Below are 27,501 nucleotides of genomic sequence, written 5' to 3' on the forward strand. Positions count from 1 at the left end.
AAAATGATTGTAATACAGATAATACTGTTTAAGAGACATCACAAAAAACATTAGCCATAGGTTTTTGAGTATCTACAGTATTTCTACTAAAGGCTAAAACAAGTAAGGCCAATGTGCAGGCACAAAGGCCTAATTTGTCCAACATGTCTGCATTGCTTAGGCACACCATTTCACAGAACAGGCTCCAGCGGATGTATAAAACACAGCAATCACTTGTAAACAGTGAAAAGTTTCCAGTTTCCTGGCCATTGGTACATGTTGAAATAGTCTTCCCTTTCCTCTCTCTCTTTTCCTCTATTCTCCTCTCTCTTCCCTGAAACCATCCCTCCCACTTTCCAAAAATTGTTCTATGAATTACTCTCACTTTTCCTGTGTTTGGTTGTTCACCGTGATTCCTAGTTTTCATGTTATACTGGATGGCATGGACAATCATGCGTTAGTCATTCTTTCCTTATGACAAAAAAACAAAACAAGAAAAGGGTAAGAAAACGACAGTTGAACAAATTAATAAATTAGGAAAGAAATGCATACATAACTGCTGCTAACCCTTATTGGTAGTTAAGTTACAACTTGATATTACACAAGCACACGTGAAGTTTGCAGCCTCAAGATGTGGCCTGTAAATCTCACACACACACACACACACACACACACACACACACACACACACACACACACACACACACACACACACACACACACACACACACACACACACACACACACACACACACACACACACACACACACACACACACACACACACACACGCGCGCCAACGTGATGCAAGTCAGCTCCAGTCAGCTGGTTTAATCTGAGCTGAGAAGCATGTAATAACATAGCCTGACCACATGAGGGCAGAACCTGCATTTGTAATGCAAAGAGGATTTAAGATAAATAGCAGCGAATGAGGAATTGTGTGTTTGTCTTGTTGTACCATTTGTCATCACCAGTCATTGTAAATGACAATCCAGGTGCCTTTCAGCAAGGTACCCAATCATACAGTACCCTTTCCCCCCATAATGTTAAAGAAAAAAGATAGTACTCACATTTTCAATGACAAACGTCCACTCTTTGTCTTCAAACTCCTCCGCATGGGGGTCCTGAAAGACAATGTAAAGAGAAATGCGTAAGTACACAATATAAGGTATATTAGGCCAAAGTATGGTCATTTGTCATACAGCATCAAAACTACACTTCAGAAATGATTATGAATCATCACGCAACCCGTCTTTAGCAACACTCAATAACTCAATCTTGAAGCAATTAATTTCATTAACTGATGATTTCATTTTGGTCATAACTGAACAGAAGACCGCAAGACAACAAAAAAAGCTGCAACACAGAAAACTCGGTTTATGAGCGACAGCTTCTCTGTTTTGCCAACACTCTCTATTCTCACTCCATTCACCCACTGACCTGGTCTGTCTGTCCTCCTCTTCTCAAACGTGTAGAATATTTTGAATTAATGAGGTAACTTTTAAATACATCATAATGAGCAACTGACAACCGCTGACTGTCTATGTAAATGCAAGTATATTGGCTGAACCTAGACAAAACTAGATTTATGTATATGCTGGGCCAATCTGAAATTCCTTATGCATGTGTATTTGTGTCTTAACCATGTGTTTTAATCGTAAAGTAGATTTCTGTTAATGGGCAAGCGAACTTCAAACTGAACCGAAAGAAAAAAAACAACACTAGAACACCAAACATCCAGGAATCATGATATGAGAACACAGAAAAATACAAAACTATAGATGTTTCTTTCTCCCTCTGTCTGGTCCAGTTTGCCTCTCTGTTGATATACTGTACTTGCGTCTCTGTCTTGTCTTACTTTCTGCCTGTTTAGCTGTGAGGTGATGAGAGGAGACAGTAATGGAGGCACCAAGACAGCAGGCAGCCTTGTTCTACTGTGGCCTTCACTGCCCTCCAGGAGCACAGACACGCAACCACAAATCACTGCTGGACACACAAAGACATGCACATCTAACCTAATCAACCCCCTCCTTTCACGTACACACGCTTATTCACAAAAACAATGCACAAATAAACCAGTGCGCGCGCGCACACACACACACACACACACACACACACACACACACACACACACAGATGCAGAGTAAAGCATGCAACAATTCAAAACAATCAAATAGTTTGTTTGTCAATGCAAAGCTAAAATGACAAATCAATTACAAAAAAATACAAAACATTTCCTAGATATAGCTTCTTAAAATTGATGAATTTCTCTGACTCATTATCAGAAATCAAATACCTTGAGGTTAACCATCAAAATGAGATATTCTAATACATCACTTTGGGCTCTGATAATATGAGATAGGCATTTGCCGTTACTATTTCTCATACTGTTGTTAATACTTTTTGCCTTTCACAGACAAAATGATTAATCAATAAAACCAATACTGAGTATAAGCGTTTGTTGCAGCCCCTCTACTACACCTACACACAAGTAAACACATGCACTGACGGCCTTTTTGTCTGACTGCGCCTGTGACACACCCCAGGAAATCAATATTCCTGCAGTCTGGCACAACAGTCAAACACAACACCCACATGGACACAAACACACACAGCAAGTCATACAGCGGCCTCATTCTTCCATTATTTTCACTGACACACAAACTACTTCTAACAGAACCAGACATCTCATGTGTTGTCTGCAGTGTTTTTGTGCTGCTGAACTGTTCGTCAGTGACAGTAGACAAACTTTTTTGAAAACATATTGCCATTGGTAACATGCTAAACTTAACAAGGCTACATAAAGCTTCAACTAGTTTGGTAAACATATACTGTATGTGTAAAAATTCACAAGCCAAGTGCTTTACTGACGATTGGCTGGCATTTAGTGCCCACTCTGCTTTCTGAACATCGTGTCTGTTATGACTGATTCAGTCTACAGAAAGAGCAGTCAGAACGTTGCCCAGTTAAGTTACATATTAATTTCAGTATTTTCATGCCATCTGCAAAGTTCAGCTAAAGCTGGCTGCTGGCGTACGTCTCCCTGAGGTACAGGCAGCAATACTGCTGAGCTCAGCTGTTTTCACTGCAGAATGTCAGGGGTATGACAGCACCTTTAAATCATTGTTGCTTTAACCTTCAGTCGACACAGTGCAGAAATTAAGATTTTTTTTATTTTTATTTTTTTTTTTTAGAGTCAACTTTTACAGGTTAAAAACGGCATTAAAGGTGCACTATGAGTTCCTGCATGGTTTCAGCGCAATTTCATTTTTGTCTCAAATCGTAGGCATCTCTCCTTGATCCGCTAGCTGCCTGCCCCCCCTGAATACACCGTGAAAAAGCCCGGTCTCAGGAGACAACACAGGGGTCGTAAACGTCAAACAAACACTAGGGGCACAGGCTGTGCACCAAAATACAACAAACCACTCCAGCCAATCACCGACAAGATGGTTGGGGGAGGGGGTGGGAGTTAGTGACAGTTAGTCAGTTAGGGCCCTGATACACCAACCAGACGGGCCGACCGTCGGCAGAAAAGCCAGTCGGACTGATCAGTCGGGTCCCCGAGGTCCAAAAAATGCCTCAGAACATACTGAGGCGACGCCGACTTGAGCGTACGCTCTGCGCGTGCGCGAAACGTAATACGTCTCCATAGCAGCAGGCGGCGCTGCTCTGTATTGTTTCCATTAACAGTCTGATTATTTTCCAGAAATTGAAAACCGGCAGCTGATTGGACGAACGCGTCACGTGGTTCTTTTTTCTCCGGAAATTCACAGCCAGACTGTCATGGCGGCTTGTTCAGAATACGATCTCATATTGTACTAAAATAGTTCACCGAAACGTGTTTCTGAAAACATTTTAAGCGAGAAATAGGCCATGCAGTTGCTGAATCTGTCTTCATTTCAGATTGGTCAGTTTAAAAGATTTTCGTCAGATTTTGAGCGGCTCATCCGCTCCCCATTTCCAGGCGAGTCCCGACTACCCTTTCTCCGACTGAACATGTTGGGTCGGCCCAAATGAAGGCCGACGGCTCCTCGGACGGCCGACGGCACGGGACACACCGAACAGACTCGAGTCACCGACCTCGCCAGACGGTCCAATGCCCGATTTTCGGGCTGGTGTGTCTTCTCTCTAAGTCATGACAGTTACGGAAACATGGTGGGAGGGGCGAGCTTGCTCCGTTTTGTTTGGTATTTACTTGGAACGTCAACAGAAGTGACATCATGCAGGAACTCATAGTGCACCTTTAAGCAATATTTTTTATATTAAAAGGGGTACGCAAGCAATTCACTGTTGCATGTCTATAAATTCGGGGGACTCGTAAGACGGATGGTCAAAATCGTTGCAGCAGAAGTTGCAATAGCCTTACTTTTAGTCCCTAATATGGCTCAAGCTCGGAAAACTCTGGAGCCTATACCTTTACCATAATACAACCAACAGCATATTTTTGTTAGACCCTCCCTGTCCGGTAAATGCCTATGTATTTCAAAATCAATGCACTTGGTTTCTTGTGCAGGCTTTCCATCATAAATTTGTATTAGAACCCTGATTATGTCATCAGGGCCACAAAAGACATTATACAGCTATTTTAACAGGTTGATTAGGTCTCTTCTTGATGAGGGAACTGACTTTCATTTGTAAAACTGGTAGAGTGTCCCTTTAAAACAAATGGCTAGATTTTTGCTGGCTTCTGTAGTAAAATAAAACAGTTTGAACAAAGACGGTAAGCCTTTAGATAGCAGAGACAATGTTATATGTGGCTTAATCAAACAGATGTGGGTGAATTGTTCCGTTAGTGGCTTTGCTTTGTTTCTCATTACAAAAACAGCTTTATTACTTCCTCTGGGACAGGAAGTGGAAGTGGGCCCAGAATAGAGAGACACTGTACAGCAGTGCTAGACAAGCCTAGGCCTAGAAAACGGAGCCAGTGCACATGAAAGTTGGACATTTCTTCTCAGATCCACCTCAGCTGGTCTCCTCTGTATCCAAAAGTCCAACCTCCGCAGTTTTGGGGACAAAGCCTTCTCCAGAGCAGCTCCCAGGCTCTGGAACTCCCTCTCCCAAGAGATCCGCACCTCTGAGTCCCTCTCCATCTTCCAGTCCCGCCTCAAGACCCATCTCTTCACCTCTGCCTATCCCTAGCCCCCCGCCCCCCCTCCCTTTTTCATCTGTGCCTGAATCTTGTTTTGTTTTTGTAATCTACCTCCCCTGTAAAGCGACTTTGAGTCTTTGAAAAGCGCTATATAAATTCAATTTATTATTATTCCATGCGTACCTTTAATAGACAGTGAAAGTAAAAAAATAAAATAAATGTAAAAAGCTACTAATGCCTACACAAAGCAGAGGCAGGTACGTAGGTATTTGTGGCAGGAGGTCTAGTTGACTAAGAGAGGTAACAAGAAACTGAGCTCTAGGCTAGCCTGTCAGCACAGAGACCCATCATGTTTAAGTAAGCCAGGCACAGTGACAGATATCGTCTGTACAATTGTGTCATTTACAGGTACAACTGTATTTTTTTTTTTTTTTTTTAAATGAGCAACTTGTTCAATTGTATTTGTCTGTTCTGTATGTTCAAAAATATAAAACAATAAAAAGTTGATCTAAAAAAAAAATAAAAAAAAGGAGCACAAAACGACAGTTTATTGCTAAGGCCACATTTATTAAAAATGTAATAACAATAACTTATAACAATAACTTATTTCACCAGTAAATTCCTGTTAAACGACAAAAACAACCACTGGATGAGAAAAGGGTATTTTACAATAACTTTGAATGCAGCATGAGTCTGGCGAGGCGAGTTTCAAGTGAACGCAATATCTGTGTTGTTTTTCAGACAACGGCAGCAGCAGACGGTTGTTGGAATCCTCTACAGTGAAATACAGACACACTTTTGCACCGTTTAGCTGGGGCGGCGATTTTTCAGTTGCCTCTAACATCCGTTTCGGAGCATCAGAGAGAACTGCAGGCATTTAAGTGGCACCTAAATAAGGCCCCGAAATCCGCGTTGCTATTCGGTCCGGTAGATAACGGTCGTTAAGGCACCGGTGCCGTATTAGCACCGTGTCTTGGACCCCCCCCCCCCAAATAAAAACTCCTTGGCTCTACACGATTCACGTGGATGACATTTTCCCATTCAAAACGTCGATTTTCGCCGTAAAGCGACTAGTTTGCAGGTATGACACTTAGGGTGCTTTCACACCTACCTCGTTTGGTCCGTTTAAAAACAAACCCTGGAGTGTTTGGTCAGATAGTCCGGTTCGTTTTGGCTGGTGTGAAAACTCATCCAAACTCTGGTGCGGATCAAACAAAACGAACGCTGGTTCGCTTAAAAACGGGGGTCTCGGTTCGCTTCCAAGTGAACTAGAGTTTGGTTCACTTCAGGTGTGAAAGCGATCCGACCCAAATACAGGAAGTGAAACAAAAACAGAGCATTAACTAGCCTGCAATTTCAACCTTGCACACAATTTACAGACGTATATATGATTTAAGGGATGATAACTTTTAGATCCATAAGCTGTTCTGAGCACACATCGCTGGTCGTCTGTGTGACATCATCATCTCTCTCTCCTTCACGCGCTGTCTGTCAGCTGCTCATATTGTTCGCCTTCTTCTAAAATATTAGCAACACTAAAGCAGAACCAGAAAACCCAAGACGTTATAAATTTGGTGTTGCTCCATTATTTCTGAGACCAGAAGTGTCCAATAAAGAAGCCACCGTTTCGACCGCGTAACATTTGTTTGCAGCGTTTGGTGCGTGTGAAAGCAAACCGAACCAAATGAAAAATGCAACAATGTTGCAACTTCACCCCCGAATTGCAACGAGTCCACCAAACTATAGGTGTGAAACCACCCTTAATATCATTCATCTAATACTTATTTATAAGAAATGTATCTCATGCAGTTAAAAAAAAAGGGTTTTAAAAATTATTTAAATAAAATGGGATTTATTTAAATCAAACATCTTAAAAGTAAGTCAACAATTCCTGCTGAATCTAACAATCTAGGTAAGGTGAGAGCATGCTATTCAATGGCATAAAGACCCTCATGTCTTATTAACAACCCTAGTCCACCTTAAACATAGAAATGCTGTCTCAGTGCTAACTGAACAGCTGTAGCCTACCTTAAAAAGAGTGACCGTGATTTCTATGTTCTCCGGTACAGGCCACACCACCACTCCTCTGTAGGGATTTTTGATGCCAGGCTGCCAGCTGTGGGCCTGCAGTACAGAGGGACAGAAGAACAGAGAATTATATTTGCAATTGCTAGTGAGAAACTTTCTTTGTTTTACTGTTTATTTATTTTTATTTGAGAATGCAACTCATCAAATACAAACCTTGGAGGATTTCCGCCGACTCCTACGTGTCCAAACCACCACCAATTTGTCTGGTTGCCTGTTAGGAGGAGAGAAAAGACAGATGAGTAAAAAAGACAAAAGGTATTAATTCATCAATCCACCCGTCTGTGTCAACACATCTACCAACTACCTATACATTAACATGGTGAGACCGTCAGTCCAATTGATCAGCTTGTATCTTAATGCCTAAAGTTTTAAAACCCTGATAAGCCTATTGCTGTACGCACACACACACACACACACACACACACACACACACACACAAACACCAACAATGAAACATACACACACCTGCACAGCCACTCATGGTATGAATAAATCATGGGACACCGCTAAACCCCGGACTTGTCTCTGTGGACTACACACACGCACGCACGTAATCCGACAGTCAAATTAATTCAATGTAATAGCAGTGAAAAGGGAGAAACAAGTCCAAAATGCAAGTGAAATACTCCCTCCCACAGACAACATAGCCTATATGTTATAAAGATAGTTTGTTGTGTCACCTCTCCCAACATTTTACCTTTCTTTTACATTAAACTTAAATAGAGAAACAAAGTCAGGGTATTAAAACAGAATATCTGCTTAAGAATGCTCGTCAAGGTTCAAGGTCTACATCTTTGGCATATAGATGTGTGATGTGAGTGAGACATGGGTCTCCTAAAAAGTTAAGTCTTAAGTGCATTGTTTTGCATAGTATATAGCCTAAAGGTGTACTCAGTGCAACAGCGCAATAAAGTGTAGCAGTTATGGTCCACTCTGCTAATATCAGCACATCCATTATGATCAAGCATATAGATAATTTATAATAAGAATTGATTTAAGAAATGAACTGTAAATATTAAGACGCACTGAGGGCCAATGTTCTTACAGAGCATTAGTCGACTTTCTCACAGACAAAACTTGATGTAATGATAACACTGTGACAAATTAGGCACTGTGAAAAGTTTTCCTTTATACACGCTATATATTATGTTAAAGTCAGCCTAAGAATTCATCCAAAACACAGCCAAAGCAACTAGCTAGCAAGTCTGGACCTGCGTCCTTGCTGCGCTCCTGGTGTGTGTATATTGTAAGAGTGTGTGTGTGTGTGTGTGTGTGCTCTGAAGCTTAAATGTTTATTTCCTACAGTATATTAAAAGTATAACTTACTAGTAACATTTAATCTTTAATACTGATATTTAGATTTTTATGGGGATGCCCTGGATCAGCACCAACCGGATGATGACCTTTTAAAGCAGATCGGCATCGGCCATGACCTGAACCAAGCTGTCAGGACCTGACCCTGGCTTATCTGGATGAAGTGGCTTCATAAAAACCCCAAATGCTAGTATATAGGTCAAACCATGATTTCAGGTTGAAGTCCCTGATTTGGCAAGTATCTGCCCAATGCTCATGAGCTCTCCAGACTAAGTCGGACCTCTGACCTTCCAACTGAGAAATGAAGAGGAGCAAATTAACCTACACGGACCAATTCAAACCTTCTGTTAGGCTCTGTGTGAGCCTGACCGATAATTTGTCTGGCCCGATATTATCTCATTACAGATACATTGGTACTAGTAACAAGAAATTGAAATACAGAAATGCCAAAGATATGGTTCAAGTAATTTAGAAACAGTGTCTCCATTACATAAATTGTGTACCAGAGAGCACTGACATGTTTATTCTTCAACATTATGGCTCCCGGACCCTGAGTATCTTGGTCACAATTCTGCAATGACAAAAACTAAAAAGTGAAGTCCCCTTATAGCACCAAAGACGGATGGACGTCAACATGTGGTAGGTGATGTTGAACCTCTACATCTGTGGCAACATCAATGGGTTTATGTGCACATACTCCAGTGTTAAGCATAGCAAGCACAACGCTGGCTTTATGTGTACAGGGGTCCTTATGTCAAAGACTCTTGCAGAACAGCAGCAAAGCAGCCATTCTAGGAAAAGAATGACAGACTGTGTTACAGAGAGAGAGAAAACACGGAAAAGAGAGTACAAAAGGGAAGAAAGAAGAAAACAGAAAGAGAGGGAAAGAAAGAGGAGTGAGAGGGAAAAAGAGAGAAGAGAGGGAGAATGACAGGCAACAATTTCAGCCTTGAGGAGAGGCTTCACATAGAGAAGCTATTGTCCAACAACACAGGCCATAGCAGAGAGCATGAAGACACACACTAAATATCACCCTCTTATTTTTTTTTCCTCTGTACCGTGCGCGCGGCTGTACAATGAGAAAAATGTAAACCATGTGTCTGCAGGATAACTGACTTCTTCCCACATTCAGCTTCCACCTCAGGACTGCATGTTCTTTTTGTGTTTAACAGGAATCAATGAGCCATCAGAGAGGAATGCCACAACAGAAAAAACAAGTGTGATGAAGATGGCCACAGAGAGCCCTGAAAAAAAGACATTTAAAGTATGTGTTCATCATGATGTGTGTTCAGCAGCTCTCACTCATATAGATGCACTATTTTAACGTTAAGGCCTTTAGTTTACACTATTATTAGGAAAAGAGGTAAAAGAGTTAATGGAGGGTTTATTAAACATTTAGGAATACATATGGTTCTTTATAATAATCTGGTACTAAGTTTTCTGCACTGTTGATTGAGTGCCTGTTTTCCATCATTTTATTGGGTGGATTTTACTGGATGTAAAAGAAACAAAAGTCTCTGTATTTCAGAATTTGCTTCCACGACGAGTGTAAGCTCTGTATGATGCAGTCCGTAAAAAAAAAGGTGAGGGAGAGGGAAAAAAGACTCATCTTTAGCCTAAAGCTCAAATATGATAAAAAAAATTGTACAGAAAAATGTTTTCAGAAAAAAAAAAATAGATTAAAGATGAACACAAGAATTTGTGATAGTGTGTGTGTATGGGCTGGAGAGAGAGAGGGCAGATACGAGTGAAAGTGGGTCTGTAAGCTCAGCAGGAGTTGAGATGACAGCCATCTGAGATAGACACAAAACCCAGATAAACCTCCTACATTTACATTTAAGGCATTTAGCTGTAGCTCTCATCCAGAGAAACCTGCAATTAGTGAGCATGTAGGTGTTCAACGTTTTCCTCAAAGACACTTTAGCATCACAGCAGGTAAAAAAAAAAAAAAAAAAAAAAAATCACCCTGCAGTTACTGAAGAGGACATGTTTGATGTTCATAACCCATAACCAGTTACAGACTCTCTTCCATGCAGATCTTTTAAATTGGCATTTTTTTGTTTTTAGTGCTGCATATTCCTTTGAATGTAATTGTCTTAATGATATCCCCACTCTTTGCCTTTGCTCTTAGCGTTAAGCTTTGTATCAGTAGAAACACGGTAGTATTTTTGAACGACCGTGCTTCCCTCCCTCATGTCCCCGAGATGAGAGATCTCTGTATTGTGGGTCTGGAAAAAATCTTCCAATGACGTAAAACGACGATTTTTGCGTCATCGGAGGCATTTTTGCCCAGAGTCTGTGGACTACAGCCAGCTAGTTCCGCATGTTTTCAACCCGCCCATAGGGGGTTGGACTGTCTTTACATGAAGCTTGCCGAAGTAAACCGAGTGTCAGCCATCTTGAAGCTTCACTAAACAGTCTTTTCAGCAGCAAACTTTTACAACAATTATGTGCATTCAAACTACCACACGTGTACCACCGGGATACATTGGTACAGATCGGAGAATATGCAGGAAACTTTATTATAGACGGAATATTCGACACACTAAGCGAGCTTCGCCTGCTACGGAGACCAGCACCTCAGCCTGCCGTGTCGCCCGATGCCGCTAGCCGGGGAAAGGGACCTCGACAGTGGTGTGCAGGAGTTAGAGCTAGGTGGAAAGCCAACGCTAGCCGGCCACCTGTTCCATCAATCCTGCTTGCAAGCGTCCTCTCATTAGACAACAAACTGGACTACATCCAACTTCAACGAAACTCCCAACGCAAGTTCAGAGACTGCTGTGTTTTTGATGTTATGGAAACATGGCTGAACAACAGTGTACCGGACTATCCAGCTACCAGGCTTGCTGCTCTGTCGTGGTGACTAGTGGAGGTGGGCTGTGTTAACACGAACTGACAAATGGGGTGCTTGTATCCAACTAACTGCTGGTGGAGTTTGTGACTGTTAAATGCCGACCATTCTACATTCCATTTTTCCAAATTTACGGCTGTGTTTACAGCCCACCAGGCGCTAATGCTAGTATGTGTTTTACGGACTTTAACTTTACGGAGTCTATAATGTGTGTGCACTAAATGTAGCCTGTTTCGTATGTCGTTTTTATATATTTTAAATGTGTAACACAACTTGAGCCACGGTGAAACGTTGTTTCGTGTATATGGTTGAAATGACAATAAAACACACTTGAGTTGAGTTGACTGTCTCACTGTCTGTCTGTAAACGGTAGGCGTGGCTTGGGAGTGGACCCTAAAGCAGCGAAGCAAGTGGATTCTGGGATTTGGTGTCTTTCATCCACATGAGCCAAAAGAAATTTCACATTTCTACTACATAAGTCACCCAATTTAAAGATATATTCATCTTTCTAACGGTGAAATATCCCTTTAAGTGTCATTACTACAATTAAATGACTACATTTTCTACAGTTGGCTCAATGCTGCTTGAATGTAATTTAGTGAGTGTGTTACACCTTGTCTACTCTAGCTATGCAGTGGAGACAGCATCACAGCCGCAGCTACAGTTCTTCGTCTGTGTCTACAATGTATCAGCTCAGGCACAGTACTGCTAAGCACTCTAAAGCATTATGTCAGCACTCACAGCTCAATACAAAATCATGTGCTCATGGTCACAGGTATAAAAAAAAAAAATGCGTAAAAAGACACTTTGGGCTGCAGTTACGCACATAAAGAACAAATGAAGCGGGGCAAGTGTAGACTGCAGAGTTGCACTGGTTCAAAACGAAGCAAATCTGTTCCATCAGATGGATATCAGAAGGAAGACAAGATTGAAAGGTTAGTCAAAAGCTCAGGGGAACAGATGGGTGGTTTTACAAAAACGAAATCATCCTGTGATCTCTAGCTCTAATATGTAGCACTTAAAACAGACACAGAAAATAAAGCTTGCTCATCAAAGAAATTAGTTTGGCAGCTTAAATGTGCTTGTGGTTAAACACTTGAGGCTCTGTGTGCAATGCATGTCTATCTGCCTGCATGGTTGGAAGTGGAGGGTGCGTCAGGATATAGCGGCAGCCCTATCTTTCCTGTATGCAGGAGGAAGGAACCACTTCACATTTGATATGACGGCAAAACAAACACACACACACACACACACACACACACACACACACACAGAGTTTAGTTCAGTAGCACAGCAATAAAACATAACCAAGTGATGAACACAGTTAGGGATGTCCCGATGAGCTTTTTTTTAGAAGACGAAGACATGCCTTTATTTATCCCACCTGTCCAGCTACCAGTCCCCACTCCTCACTTTGGTCCGTATGGGACGTGGATGATTCAGCATCGATGCAGTGACAGACCATAATCGATTATAGGGCTGTCCCAAACGATTATTTTTTAAACAATTAATCTAGCGATTATTTTTTCAATTAGTCGACTAATCTAACGATTAATTTTTCAATTAGCGATTATTTTCCCATTGCTAAATTATTAACAATTTACACAAAACAAATTTCAATAAGGTTCAAATCTCTATTTATTAAAGTTGTTTAACACTGCACTGTTCAAAAAATGAATTTGTAGTGCAACCTGAAGCCAGATGTAGGATATCAATCCAACCACAAAATAAAGTCACTTTCAGGAGGAACACAAAACTAAAAACTTAAAGTAAACAGAGCAAGTGCAAAAAGAGTAGCCTGTATTTGCTTTTTTTAACAGTAGTAGGTTAAATAATGAATAAGCTCTTTTTTAACATCCAAGCTCTTCTCCCTTTAATCTTACAGTAAAAAAGTGCAACACTGTGCAACAATAACACTGCCGACTGACAGCGTTTGATGATGCTTATTGTTAAGTCATAGAGGGACATTAAAACGAATCAACGGACTAACGTACCGCTGGGCTACTACTGGGAACACATTCCGTGTCACTTTGTTGATAATCGCACATGCTTGGGAGTAAAGCTTAGATTGGGCCCAAAAAATCAAGCCCGACCCTACCCGAGCATGCACACACACATATTCTGTAAATATATATATATATATATATATATATATATATATATATATATATATATAAAATTTTCTGTAAATTACATTACATTTTCCTGGATCCAAAGATTTCAAAAGGCCAGCAAGACTGGCACCAAGCATTCCCTTTATTAGATCAGAGACAGACCATTATTATAGACCATTTTTCCAAATTTGACCTTTACATTTCTTTCATATGATGTATTGCCAGATTTGAAGATTGTCACCGCTGATTAACACAGATCACCAATCCCCAATCATATCACTACTTTTGATGAATACTATTGTTAACACCAGTAAAGTATCTGATGTGAAAAATGATCTATAACTAAAAAAATGCTATATAGTAGTGTGTGAATTGGGACTGGACAACATTTCCAGACATTTGCTCCAGACTTCCCAGTGAGGACATGAAGACATCAAGTGTGAAGACTCTTTTTGAAGCGGCTGCATTTTACATTCAGTAAGCAGCCTGATTTGTTTCAAGTCAGCTGCATGTAGCTGAGAGCTTAACTGCAGAGAGAGACTATATAGTGTATGTACTATATAGAGATAAACTAACTGGAGATAAAGTGTGGCCAATTATGGATGCCATGGCTAAGAAGGGTTACAAACAATAAAGCAGGTAGGTTGGATAGATAAAAGTGAAGATCAGAAGCTCCATCTGCCCTGAGGGAGTTATTTAAATCTCACCCCCTGAGAAATAGGGGACAGAGAAGAGGAAACTGTCAACTCTACATGGTGATGACTGACAGCCAGGAGAAGAAAATGAAATGTTTCTTTGCTGACATGACTGGCCTATGGGTTAAGGGTAAACCTCTCTCCACAGGAAGATTTTAAGAGCTGCTGGAAAATAAAATTGTCTGTGCTGAGATTGTGAAGTTGACTAAATTCTAGAAAGATATCCAATAAAAACAATTGCCATTGTCTGTGAGGCAAAACTGGTAACTGATAAGACACCTGAAGTCCATGTGTTATATGCTCCAAGACAGGTGTACACATTGGGAATGGTATGCATCTTTTTGTCTTGTTGCTTTAGTTCCCTGGCTCATCTCCATTGCGCTTTCATTCCTCTCTTATCACTAGATCTCTGCAGTGGCGGGGGAGTCCGCATTAACTGTATGTCTGAAAAAAGGCCTCTGAGAGGGCAAACTCAAAGCAATGTATTTTTATCTTTTCACTGTTGAACTCACATGACTAGGAAACAAGACAGATAATCACACTCATGCAAATGTCGGCTTCTATATAGGTGTCCATCAACATCAAGTCAAGTGGAGAGCAAGACAATGATGGAGTCTATGTGCTTGCGCAAAAGAAAAACGGTCCCTGACTAAATTAATGTAAAAAATTGAAGGAAGAGAGACATTCAGAAAGCAATTTTATACAGGACAGCAAAATAAGCACAAACAGTAGTCAACATACACCTTACTTCCACACGACAAGATAGCACAATGAAAGCTTCAGGGAGAGATCAAGCACAGAAGGAATCCCTTAGATCATGTGTTTAGGAGCATCTCTGAAATAAAGAAGGGAATGATAGGAAGCTGCCTTTGAGTAGGTTAAATGAGATAATAAAAAATCTCCCCTCCCTTAACAACGACTCTCCCTATACCAGCTTGCTAACAGCCCTGGGGAGAGACTGACACAGTAGGAATTACAGCCATCATGTGCCTAAGAGCACCAACAGAGAGAAACAAGGAGTCCTGGTGAGGACAGCAATGTCCATTTCTTAAGGCAAGGATACATGAGCAGTCAGGCGACTGAAGCTTCAGCAGTGAAGTTAATTACTCATAAAAGTTATTTTGCCTGGAAAACAAACTGAATGGGGAAAAAAATGAAAAATATTCATAACAGAAGATGAGCTTTCCTAGATCCCACCTGCACCAGCTCATTTTTCTAAGAACAAGGTTTCCCGAATGTAACACCAGTACATTGTGGATTGTGGTTTTGCTTGTGACACACACATACAGTGCGCATTTATCAGCCTGCAGATGCAGCAGCACCGCTCTGCAGGCTGATAAATTCTGAGCAGTCTCCAGGGCCATGTGTTTCTCTGCCTGACAGCAGTAGAGGCAGAAACACCAGCAGTTTTCATCACATTTAACACCCAATTGACTGCTTCACAACCCTGCAATGTTTCACGTCTCTTGGTGTTTGTGGAAGGGTGTGTGTAAATGCCCGTTTGTGTCCATAATTGCAGCACAGAACAACTAGTGACACAATCAGAAAGAGAAAGAAGTGAGGGGAGGCAGCGTGATCAAGTAACAAAGGAAGAGAGGGAGGAGAGGAGATAAGAGTGGTACAGAGAAAGACACCGAAGAAAATGGAAAGAGGAGTATTAATGATAGGGTGAGAGCTGCCCCTGATGATAGCAGTGGGCTTGGTGCACAAAAACAATTACAGGATCGCAGGAGGAGGAGATGAGTAGCTGCAAGCTGTATTGGGAAGACAAAACAATCTGCAGTTAAATCAGAAGCAAATGCTATAATTAAGGAAGTGATAAGCAAGCACACACATTAGAACAACTCAAGTATCAACTATGGAAACACATGAGCAAAACATAAAGACACATCACTGACTGAAACCTTAAAATCAGACTACACTGAAACACTTTGAGAAACCAAAGTGTTTGTAATTTGTAAATAATGTATTTTATCCAAAACCTCATAGCCAATGATAACCCAAATGGTGTGGTTTCACCCAGAATTTCCGCACAACAGAAACGACTGCACGGTACTATAACCTGGCATTGAAAGCATCTCCTGGTGCCAGACATATACTCAGGAATGTGTCAAGGCCTTCAAATTTGAATAGAACGGAGAGCCACGTCAGACCAAGTTGGCAGGAAGATGTTTCTCTGGCAGAGACATGATGGACGCTTGCCATAATGCACACATGTTCAACAGAAGACAACATGTCACAGCCTGACACACGCTGGTCACTTTCAATGAAATAGTGAGCCATTACTCAACTGACAGCCTGATACTTGGACGGTGGTGTCCAGGATTGACATTCATTTACACACGTCTGCACTTTTGTCATTCAGCAACACTTTTATTCAGTAACAACTAGTGAGTAAGGAGAGTTTCAGTGTTTTGCTCAATGACCCATTGACAGGATCTCGCTGGTTAATGTAAACATAATTAATTTTAAATAGATAATTATACAGCTAGTAAATCATCTACAGCTAGTAAATCACCTCCTTTTCGGTAATTAGACATTTGTATTTGGAGCCTAGCAAAGCTATTTTACAGTGCAAGTGGGACATTCCCATCCATTTATAATAACAAAGTGAATGAAAGAATGAAAGCATGGTTACTTCGGGTGTAAAATGAATAAACAACATTGGCTGTTAATGTGTGACAAGCATTGCAGTGATGCTATGACAATCCTCAGGATAAATGCTAAAATAAATCACTTCGTACACCGCAGGAATTCACAGTGGGACCACCAAACACCCCGAAGGAGAAGTGTAAATCCGCTTGAGTATGGTGAGAGTGAGCGTTCAGTTTCTAAATCCCTATGAAAATGTCTGATGGTGTGTGTGTGTGTGTGTGTGTGTGTGTGTGTGTGTGTGTGTGTGTGTGTGTGTGTGTGTGTGTGTGTGTGTGTGTGTGTGTGTGTGTGTGTGTGTGTGTGTCTTCAGGGTTTCTTTGCACAGACCTTTATTGATATGAAGACATCTAACCTCCCTGTCTTGTCATGTGGCAGTGAGGGAAGCAGTCTAGATTAGCTCTGCTTGCATGTAGCCAGATAGAATTACCATGTAATCAATAGCATCTCTGTGTTGTTTCTAGTTTACAACTCTCATATCCTCACCACGCATGTCAACATGTCTGTCAGCAGTAATGACTCTTGTTGGCTTCAGACAATGTTTTCAAACTATATTTTACCAGACAGGTTGACTAGCAACACATTCTTGTTTAAAAGCACCGGCCTCAGGGGGAATACTAACAGCATTCTTGCTTAAGTTCACAATGAGTTGCCTTTCGCTGTTGGGGTTGAGCCCTCTTGACAGAAAAAGCGTGCCTCACTTACTGCACTCAGTATTGCTTGTATCTGAAGGTTACAACAAGCTTATATTTCTAAAATGAATGCTCACCAGATATCCTTTTTTTTGTCCACTCACCTATGTTGATGATAAAACAGACTTAGTTTTTTTTCGATTGCTAGACGACAGTGGGCACAACTGGAGTTGCATGTGCAAAACTCTAACTACAGTCTGCATTACCAACAGTCACCTGAACTAAACAGTTCACATCACCTGCAAAACTCATTCCAAGAAACAACTCTTCACACTCAATTTACAGACTCAGTGCAGCCAAACACTATAAACAATCCTCATCTAGATAACACACACCGTCACTCAGAACACACAGAGTAAAAACACTAGCATCAAACTAGTCTGGCTATCACCAGACCAAGCTCAATCTTTTAAGATTGAACATTAGTCTGGGGAGTCTGCTCTGTATTTTTTTACTGCCCAAGAGGCGTGATCAACGGGCATAGTTCAAATGACTCTGTACGCAATTGGATAGTCCTTCAACCAATCAGACCAACGATCCGGGTGACGTAGCAGCAACAGCGGCATCAACGGGTTGCTGCGCTTCGGTGGCCGCTATGTTGAATGTAAACAAGAAGCTGCTTGGTCGCTTCTCTATCGTAGTGTTAATTTTGTCACCTATTTTTAATTTAGTCTTAGTCTTGTTCCAAATGTCCTTGTTAGTTTTAGTCATATTTAGTCATTCACATCTTTTTTTGTTAGTCAAGTTTTAGTCGACTAAAAGTCTCGTCATTTTAGTCTAGTTTTAGTCAAAAGAGAACTCAAGGTATCTTAGTCAAGTTTTAGTCAAAACAGTTTAGTCTTTTTTTAAATAAATTATTTCTGAGATTATTTCTGATAACCATTTCAGTCAAATAGTGTTTCACACATCTCAAATATTGGTTAAATGTCCTGACAAAATACACTTGTTGAATGATATCTGTTGAATGCAACTTTGTTAAACGCGTCTGGTTTTATATCGAGCCTCTTCCTTCATGCAAATACAATCGTACACAGACACGTTAGATAAGCGCCGGGGCTCCACAGCACGTTGTTTTGTTGCCAGCGGTTGCATACATTTCTCCAGCCGTTCTGCAAGCTGTTTAAGAGCGGCTTCACCAGGAGGCTAAGCGTGTCTTCTTCCCTTGCTACGTGCTGTAGCGGCTTCTGCAGCAAGTTGAACCGGGCTTCCTGCCCCCCTCCCTCCCCTGCCCGGGCCACATCGCTACCTGGATGTGTGACGGCTAGACGAAAACAAAGGGAACATGCCGAATCTCCAGATGATTGAACCGCGCTTAGTTAGATAAAGTTGTGGGGAAAAAAATACTGGGAACCAAGCAATTGGCCAGTTTGGAACAGGCACACGCTCTAAACGGGCACTGCACTAGTTCTATCTCATGATGAAAAAGTAGAGACGATTGTAGACGAAAATGAAGAGAGATTTTATTTGATGCAAAACATTTTAGTCTTTTTTCGTCAACAATAATGCATGTTAATTTAGTCTTATAGTCAGCGTTTTTGGACATTGGTGCAGTCTCGTCATTGTCTCGTCTTAGTCATGGAAAAAAAAGGTGGTTGACGAACATATTTAGTCTCGTCTGACGAAATTAACACTACTCTATCGTCATTGTGTTGAACCCGCCAATAGCGTGCCAAGTGGATAAGCCAGTTTGTGATTGGTCCCCGCAAAATTGTAACGGAAGCAGGATAGACAAACGTACAGGTTTCCCGCCTGAGCTGCAGGGCAAAATCAAATCGCCGGCAGATCGGGCTGGGTTTCCCCAGTCTAGCATCAAACACCAATAGACAAATTACAAACTTTTAATCTTTACAGTTTGAATAATTTAAGTGACTTCACACTACACATCGATAGTTTCTTTAAAGAAAAGAGTGAAATTCTTTCACGTGAACATTTTTATTTTATAACATACCAGTTTTTGTAGGAAACAAAAAAAGGAATGAAAATCAGCAGTTTGCTTCAATAGATATATCATTTTATTTTGCCTGTAGTAGTTTATGTAATGACTGGAAAACAAGTTCAAAAACTAAAGGTACGTAATAAGAAAGAACATTGGATGTCCTGGCTTGCACGCACCTGCATCATCTCTAAATACAAATGAATTTTCCATTGCTTCCACCTCCATTACTTTCTGAAAAAACAGTACGTCCACAGTTTTACTATAGTAAAGGAAGTGTTTTTCATGTTTTTTATAGCTGTGTATGTAACCTCAGACATCTTACCTGGACATAATGGTATCGTTGCTCTTTTACCCGTTTACTGGTTATCTCGAACGGTACAATGTATAATTGTTTCATTCTTATTTGGTGTTTCTTTATTTACAAAAAAAATCTTTCTGAGCTTTCTCTATATACTGTATATACAGTATGTGTTCACTAACAAGTCTTTGAGTTGAAATTGCAATCAGCAGTGTTTGATATGCACCAGGCTGAAAGCCAATCTGTTTTGAATGTGTGGTTAACAGTTTTGACAGCCGTGTGTTAGCATTTGAACAAAGTGCAGTAAATCCACAGTGTTGTGCAGGCTGTGGTTAAATGGGAAAAGTGTGTAGAGTTTAGAAAATGGCTGTGGCTCCAGTTGTGCCCACTGTCATTTAGCAATCGGGAAAAAAAACTGTAATATAGCCTGCATGATGACAAGCATATTTGCTTTGTGTAGCCAATGACCCTTGGTCAGTGGCATCAGTTGGGATAAACAAAGAGGTGGGGTCACTCACAATCACAATTGCAATCTCATACCTATGATTTTAAAAGCAAAGCCTTTAACAGCAGACATTATACTTTGTAACAACTTGTCGTTTCAATCAATTATTGTAGTCTGTAATTGAACTTCATCATCATCATCCTCTCATTGCTTGATTGTTAAATGTAAAAATGTTTGATTAGGTAATGATAGCTCCTAGTGCTGGGCGATATACTAGTTTTAATTTCCTGTGTGATATTATTTTTTCATATACCGCTGTACAGGTGCATATCTGAAACTGCTGTAACTCTTCAACAGGCATCAAAATTTATTAAGCATTTGCCGGAAGAGCGCTACGGTCGAGGCAAGCTGTGAGTGTACTGAGAGGGGACCCCTATTGACTGCATATCCTTTTTACTAACAGTTATAACTTTTAACAGTTAATAACCCACAACTAACTCTTTAACAAGGCAAAACACCATGGTACACAGAAATGTGTGACACAAACTGAAAATCAATAGTATAAACATTACAAATTCAGTTCAGTCAGTTTAACCATATCTATAGGTCAAACTACAATTTAAAATATTGCTACTTATGTGCCAAGGAGGCCTGAATGATCATAATTTCCTGCTACAGACGAAAGGCAACATAAAACACTGTTCATTCATCAAAGATGCTATATATCAAGTTTCAAAGGGGGCAATGCTGCAACACTGTGAGTGGTGCTTCATTTCACTGGCAAACACAAACACTGAACTCATTAATGTTTCAATAGTTGGTCCGAATTGATTCTGGAGTCTGAAATGGGTGTGTGAGTGGAATGCTAACTCCCTCTGCTCCAAAGAGTTGACTACAGCAACTAGGGCGACGGCTAAAGACCGAAAATTATGTTACAAACGCATATAGGATAAATAGGAACTCCCCCAATCCTAGGCTCCTGGTCCGTCACCACTTTCCTTACATCAGGGATGAAAAGAAACAAGATCTTAGCTTCTAGAAAAAGAAAATGGAAAGGGGAGAAATAAGCTGACACCAAAGTAGTGGTCTTAAGTGGTGAAATCACAAAAACTCTCTCTCACAGACTGCCTCTGTCACCAATTCAACAAGCTCATTTAGCCACTGATAAAGGCTGACTAGTACAAATGCTACCAGTAGTATCCCAAAACGATGAGCAACAATCAGCAACGGGCACTTAACGGACCAGGACCCTTACATTTCCATCATCTCCTATCTGCAAGTGACATTCCCAGATGCTCCTACCTTATGACTCCTCTTAGATGTATATCATATGGTGCTTTGAGGTGTTGCGCAAAGAACCATATACATTATTATGCATCATGTAACCTGGCAGGTCAATGCTCTGTTTTGTAATGGTGTTTGCCATTGGCAATTCATCTACACTACTGTTTAAAAATGTTTTAAAAAAGGCCACTCTGGAATTAAGTTATATCCAGAGAAAGACAGAGAGGAAATTTCAACCACCAAAACATTTATTCTGGCTGGATGAAACAGCTCATAGAAGCTCACTCCACCCCACGCCCACATGATAAGAGGAGTCAAGGGACTGATCACACCTAACCTCCAGGAGAGACTGAATATTTAAACAATATTGCGTCACCCCTCTCTCTTTGATGGCAAATTTTTCACTGCGCCTTCGAGTGAGGATGTTCGATTTCCGACGTGGTAGGACAGTCGTAGCACATCGTCCAAACCAGTTGTGATCGAGTATACCCCAGCCCTAAGGCATGGGAATCACACATGAAGAACCACATACAGCAGGACAGACCCTTGAACTTCTTACCTACTGATTGTTTGAAGTGCCCTAAATTCTTCAGAAAGACTTCAGAAATTGTTCTACTAAGCCTTTGAGTGTCAGCCAAGTGTGAAAAATACTTTCACATTTCACACAATGTACATTCAAAGCACCCACATCTTTATGTATGGACACACATAAGTGCTCAGCCTTTCTTCCGGTTACTGATGCCAGAAATGAAAGGGCTGTAGGTTTTCAAAAATCACTTCTGAAGGCTTCAGGATTTGAGATCCATTTGAGCTCTGGGGACTGTTTCCTCTGCATAGATGGAAAGTTTCCACTGCAACAATAACATACCGTACTGATGAAGTCCAAGGAAGGCAGAACGTGTACGCCAACGCTTTCTCGCACACTTTGAGCCAGGCATGCACACATACACAAAATCGAAGACAAGCAAAGACCCTGAAGGCAACACTCTCAGCCACACTCTGAATGTAAAGGCAGAAATTTCTTGCATCTGAAGTTATTTAAATACTATTTTATGCAGTACAGCTGAAATTCAAGATGAGTGGTAGCATCACACACTGGCTACTTTTTACTGAGGACTTATCAATCTATTTCCAAGGGTTGCTAAATTTAGATAGTATGTCTTCATTACGGTTATCACAACTCGACAAGAACTAAATTATCTAACAACAAATGGCTGTATATACATATTTCATCCAATTAATAACGTAAGAGTTCTGCATAGATTGCAAAACAAAGCGTATTACCAACAGTGTGCTGAGCCCACCCACCCTTTGCTCTGGGAAGAGATGTACATTTTTCTCATTCCATTCTCCAACACGTTAACATCTGTCCCAGGTCTAAGCTCTGCGGGGCTGAGTTAGTCACGCATATGGAAAGCTGCTGGAGAATCCATGTCTGCAGGCTACATCTTTGCTTTTTAAGTCCCTGCTTTTTACTCATTACAGGACACATACCTGCAGGCTCAAGTGTAGCATACATCCACCCATCTCCCCTCACCTCTGAAAACACACCTGAGATCTCTGACACCTCCTTGCAGTGTATATCATTCATTCATTCATTCTTTACAACAGAAATATCTTTGGGTTGTACTTTTATTGTCTTACTGTAAATAAAAAAGTTAGTACTGGATATATAATTGTGATTATATTATATTTGTATGATTCTTGACTTTCGCAGTATTTGTTTTTCGTTATGCACCAAAAAAAACAAAGGCAAATTCCTTGTATATGAAAATCTACTTGGTACACCTTCTTCTACTTCTTAATTTATACAACTGACAAAAAAATGTGTTGTTTTCAGAATGCTATGAATGACTATGCAACTAAGCTCCTGTGATGTTTGAGCTAGCTTTAGAGCTGGGCGATATGGAAAAAAAAATCTAATATCAAAATATTTTTGACCAAATACATCAATGCCGATATTGCCGCGATACTGTAGGGTTGACTATTGGTGCTTTTACAAAATATTAACACAGTGAGAGTTTTGATAAATAATCACCAATAATGTGGATACAATGACTAAGTGGGTAAAGGCAAACAATAAAATAGCTAGTAAGTCTGGTAAGTTCAGAGTATGACATCACTTTACTGTTATGCAGCCTTTACAACCAGGAAAAGACAACACTTGCATCATAGCACAATATTACGATATCCAAAATTTAAGACGATATCTAGCCTCATATATCCATGTCAATGTAATATCGACATACAGTATTGCCCAGCCCTAGCTAGCTATCTACTAGGGCTGCGACTAACGATTACTTTCATAGTTGATTAATCTGTCGATTATTTTCTCGATTAATCGATTAGTTGTTTGATCTATAAAAATGTCAAAACATGGTGAACAATGTGGATCAGTGTTTCCCAAAGCCTAAGAGGACGTCCTCAAATGTCTTGTTTTGTCCAAAACTCAAAGATATTCAGTTTACTGTCACAAAGGAGAGAAGAAACTAGAAGATATTCACATTTAACAAGCTGGAATCAGAGAAATCTTATTTTTTTTTAATAAAAAAATGACTCAAACGATTAATCGATTATCAAAATAGTTGGCAATTAATTTAATAGTTGACAACTAATCGATTAATCGATTCATCGTTGCACCTCTACTATCTACACATCAATATAATAGTTCCAAAATTCGCTCACAGTCTCCCTACTTCCAGTGAAGTCAGAAGTCAAGATCAGATTCCCTATAGCATCCCTAGAGCTGGTAGCTGGTAGGTGTTTAGTGGTTTGCTTTTATTTTAGGAGCACAGGGGCAGCTTGAACCAAACCCTTCAGGTTGAAGGAAGGGAAATCTTTTTGCCTGCTACCCTCATTTCATGACTCAAACCAAACAAATTCAACGCTGGTGCACAAGAAGGAAAAAAAACATAGCAATTTTACAAGGCAGCCGGGCCCCTCCCAGCATGCAGACATGCCTGCACACCAAGGAGACTGAATGTGTGTGTGTCTGTGTGAATTATGGCCACCAGGAACGAGCTCAGCATTCCAGCACACAGAGACACACAGTTTTCATGGGGCTTAAATGACAGCACTGTGGTCGACTGTTATTCCCAACAAAACTCACCATTTCTTAGTGCATTCCACCATCAGTTCCTGATAGGAAGCCACGAACTGGAATTTGGAGGCATGCTTCCCCACACGTTGCAGTCTCTTCCAAACCGAGGCCATGTTTCTTTAGGAGCAGGTAGTTTCTGTGTACCTATCCCGTCCTGGACTTCCTTTCTTGGGCTTCCTTCGCACGAAGTCACGATAATGTTTATAGGAATCTGAGCACATCCAACCAGTGTAGACACATAATAAATATTTTACCGGAAGCACATTTAAAAAAACACTGCACATCTAGTCGTGGCTGCTGGTCTTTAAAAACCGCCTGATAAATCCAAATGCAATGACACGGAATCTCTGCAGCAGTGGTCGAGATTTGATTTAACGGCGCGCATGTTGTTGTGAAGAAATGCACTCCATAATTTTGATAGGCATGATAAGTAATCCACTTGGTATTAATATAATATTTCCATCTGGTGATCTTTCTGCAAAAGAAAGAAAAAAGGCACAGTCAGTAGAGCAACAGCAGGACTGCAAAGCCCCGGCATTCCGGAGTATTCTCGCTGATTTCTAACGTTAAATGCTCCACTACCGTCCCCGATACAGGGATGCTTTGTCCGTGTAACAGCTTTGTTACCGTCGGTTGTAGCACCATATATGTTAAAACAACCCGGTGTATCTGCATCGCTAACATAACGCTTTGTTCATGTGTAAGAATGTGTTTAGGACTCCAGCACCACCACTTCTGCTGCCAGCACAGCGCGCCGGGGTGGTGTGGCAAGCTAACTTGGGATGTTTGATAATACAAAATATGGATGGGTGTATTGAAACATTAACCGAGAAGCAATGACATTACATTAAAATAAGTCGTGTTAACCATCCAGTCTGAAAAAAACTGCTCCGAGACACGCCACCCAAAACTGAGATTCAAATAAACATTTTATAAACATGGAATATTTTGAGGAATGTCTCTGAATCCAGGGAATAGTCTGAGCCTAACCAGAAGGATTCAGCTGCTATGCTAACGAGTTAACATGTGAAACTAGGTTAACTGTGCCTGAATGACACTCACCTTACTGTGATATCCAACGCATTCTCCGTTATGTGGCTTTATTAGCAGTGTTAAGAGATGGCAAACTGTCTACAACAAACTAACAACCGAGTGAGTGTAGCCCGCTTGTGAGCTAATGATCGCCTTCTTTGCAGCAGTACCGAGACCAGCCATACATACTGCTAGCCAGCCTGCTGCTAGCGACGAGGTCTAGCCATCACAACACGGCACTAGCGGAAACCGTTGCTTGCCAGTTGACACATTTGCTCCACAGGTAAGCGCAAGCTCCAGGACTCAGGACTTGAGTCAGAGCCGACATTTATTTGAGCTTGTCCCCAAAAACAAAATGAAACAAAAGTATTCCGGCCCCAGGCAGGACTTTCCACAGCACAGTAGTTCAACTGTTATTGATAGTTTGACCGCTCTGTTCCTCTGGAGTGCGTAAAGTTAGACAACATTTTTAAAAGATTTCCGTTCGGGGCATTTCAAATTAAATCGCTACTAAATAGCGGTGCTAAACTTGCGTATGTGTTATTTTATAACGAATGTATAGTAAACCAAATTACATTTGTTTGTTTCCTATTTTAACAATACTGACTCGAAACATAATGTCCTTTTTGTCTAACAGTAATACATGTATTTTATTTTGAAGGCTAATCTCTATACTTCCGTTCCTGTTCTATGTATATCTGACCAGCTTGACCCTGCGTCGCCTCTCCATCATTTCGCCTGGAGCCTGGATGACTGAAGGCTGGGAAAGACGCCCCCGGGCATAAACCATTGGTGGGATTTTTTTTTTGTGCCATTTACAGATTGTTTACTGATTCATGAGGCATTTCTAGGTTGTTGATATCACACTGGTCAAATTCAACATCCTTCACCCTAACATTTAATCCTTGACTGTGTGTGAGTGTAGAGATAACAATGCTTTCTGGTTCTGGCCTTTCCTTGGAATGATTGTTGCTGTCCTAAAGACTCATTCAGAGATGGATTAAAATATCTATTGGTTGCGTATGAAGTCCCCAAAGCAAAAATGTTAAAGCTAAATAGCCAATTAGCCTATACAAAAATAACTGACATTTATATTCTTACTTAAAAGCCTAACTGGCAAAAATCATTTCAAAGCTTTGGAATGAAGACAATACATACCAGGGCCGGGACACTATAGTATCAAAGCTCACCTCTTCAGGTTAGTGCTAATGAGGATGAGACTTCCACTTCCTGGTCCTGTCACGTTAAGGGGGGGGGGCGGGGGGGGGGGGGGCTTTTCACATGTTAAGAGGAAATAAAACACCTACCATCCATCAGAAATCAATACCCCCTCCTCTACACACACACACACACACACACACACACACACCACATCTCCACACATCCTTCACACTCCCTGGTTGTAACCACAGGCTTGTAAATGCATACTGTAGCAGGGGAAGCAGCACTGCTCAGGGAAAGATTAATTTAATCTCAAAAAAAAGATATGGCTGTAATAACAGGAAATTGATATTGTATCCTTGTATATGGTGCTCAGGGATATAAGCTGCAAGAGAGATGGTGGATTTATTATGTTTTTTTTCTTTTTGTTGGAAGGGGCTGGATGGAGAGAGATCCAGCAGAATATAAAATAACAAAGTGCCAGTGTTTCACTTTTGATAGTTACAAACATGCACCCAGGAGCCATATTTGCTCTTTTAGTGAACCCACACTTTTCACTTCAATATAACTAAAAGTATCATGCCAAAATGTATCATACATAAATAGTATATTGGGTGTTTTGGGATCAAACCTGTCTATCCTACCATCAAAACACAAAGCAGTATTTCAGATCAGCTTTCATTCAGTTATGTTTTTGTAAACTGAGAACAATTTGGGGGTTTAGGGTCATAGCCGATTTGACAGCAGGGGGCCTGCTGATCCTGCTGCTCT

At 40.8% G+C, this 27,501-nt stretch overlaps 1 protein-coding gene across 8 annotated transcripts in view; it reads right to left on the bottom strand.

Moving 5' to 3' along the window:
• ehbp1 (EH domain binding protein 1) overlaps positions 1 to 26,025 on the bottom strand; it is a 150,593-nt gene extending 124,568 nt beyond the window's left edge. For 4 of the 8 annotated variants that reach the window (XM_031315916.2, XM_031315918.2, XM_031315917.2 and 1 more), the window contains exons 1-5: positions 25,600 to 26,023; positions 24,547 to 25,012; positions 7,310 to 7,367; positions 7,097 to 7,192; positions 1,050 to 1,103 (exon numbers count right to left, since the gene is read on the bottom strand). In XM_031315916.2, the coding sequence (XP_031171776.1) occupies positions 1,050 to 1,103; positions 7,097 to 7,192; positions 7,310 to 7,367; positions 24,547 to 24,650 (312 nt within the window). In that variant the 5' untranslated portion in view covers positions 24,651 to 25,012; positions 25,600 to 26,023. Of the gene's footprint in view, positions 1 to 1,049; positions 1,104 to 7,096; positions 7,193 to 7,309; positions 7,368 to 24,546; positions 25,013 to 25,599 lie in introns of all 8 variants that reach the window. The other 4 variants (XM_035991985.1, XM_035991984.1, XM_035991983.1 and 1 more) reach the window with 2 other exon arrangements.
• Between the last annotated feature and the right edge of the window lie 1,476 nt (positions 26,026 to 27,501).

This window comes from Sander lucioperca, chromosome 15, assembly GCF_008315115.2.
Source record: "Sander lucioperca isolate FBNREF2018 chromosome 15, SLUC_FBN_1.2, whole genome shotgun sequence".
Classification (NCBI taxonomy): Eukaryota; Metazoa; Chordata; class Actinopteri; order Perciformes; family Percidae; genus Sander; species Sander lucioperca.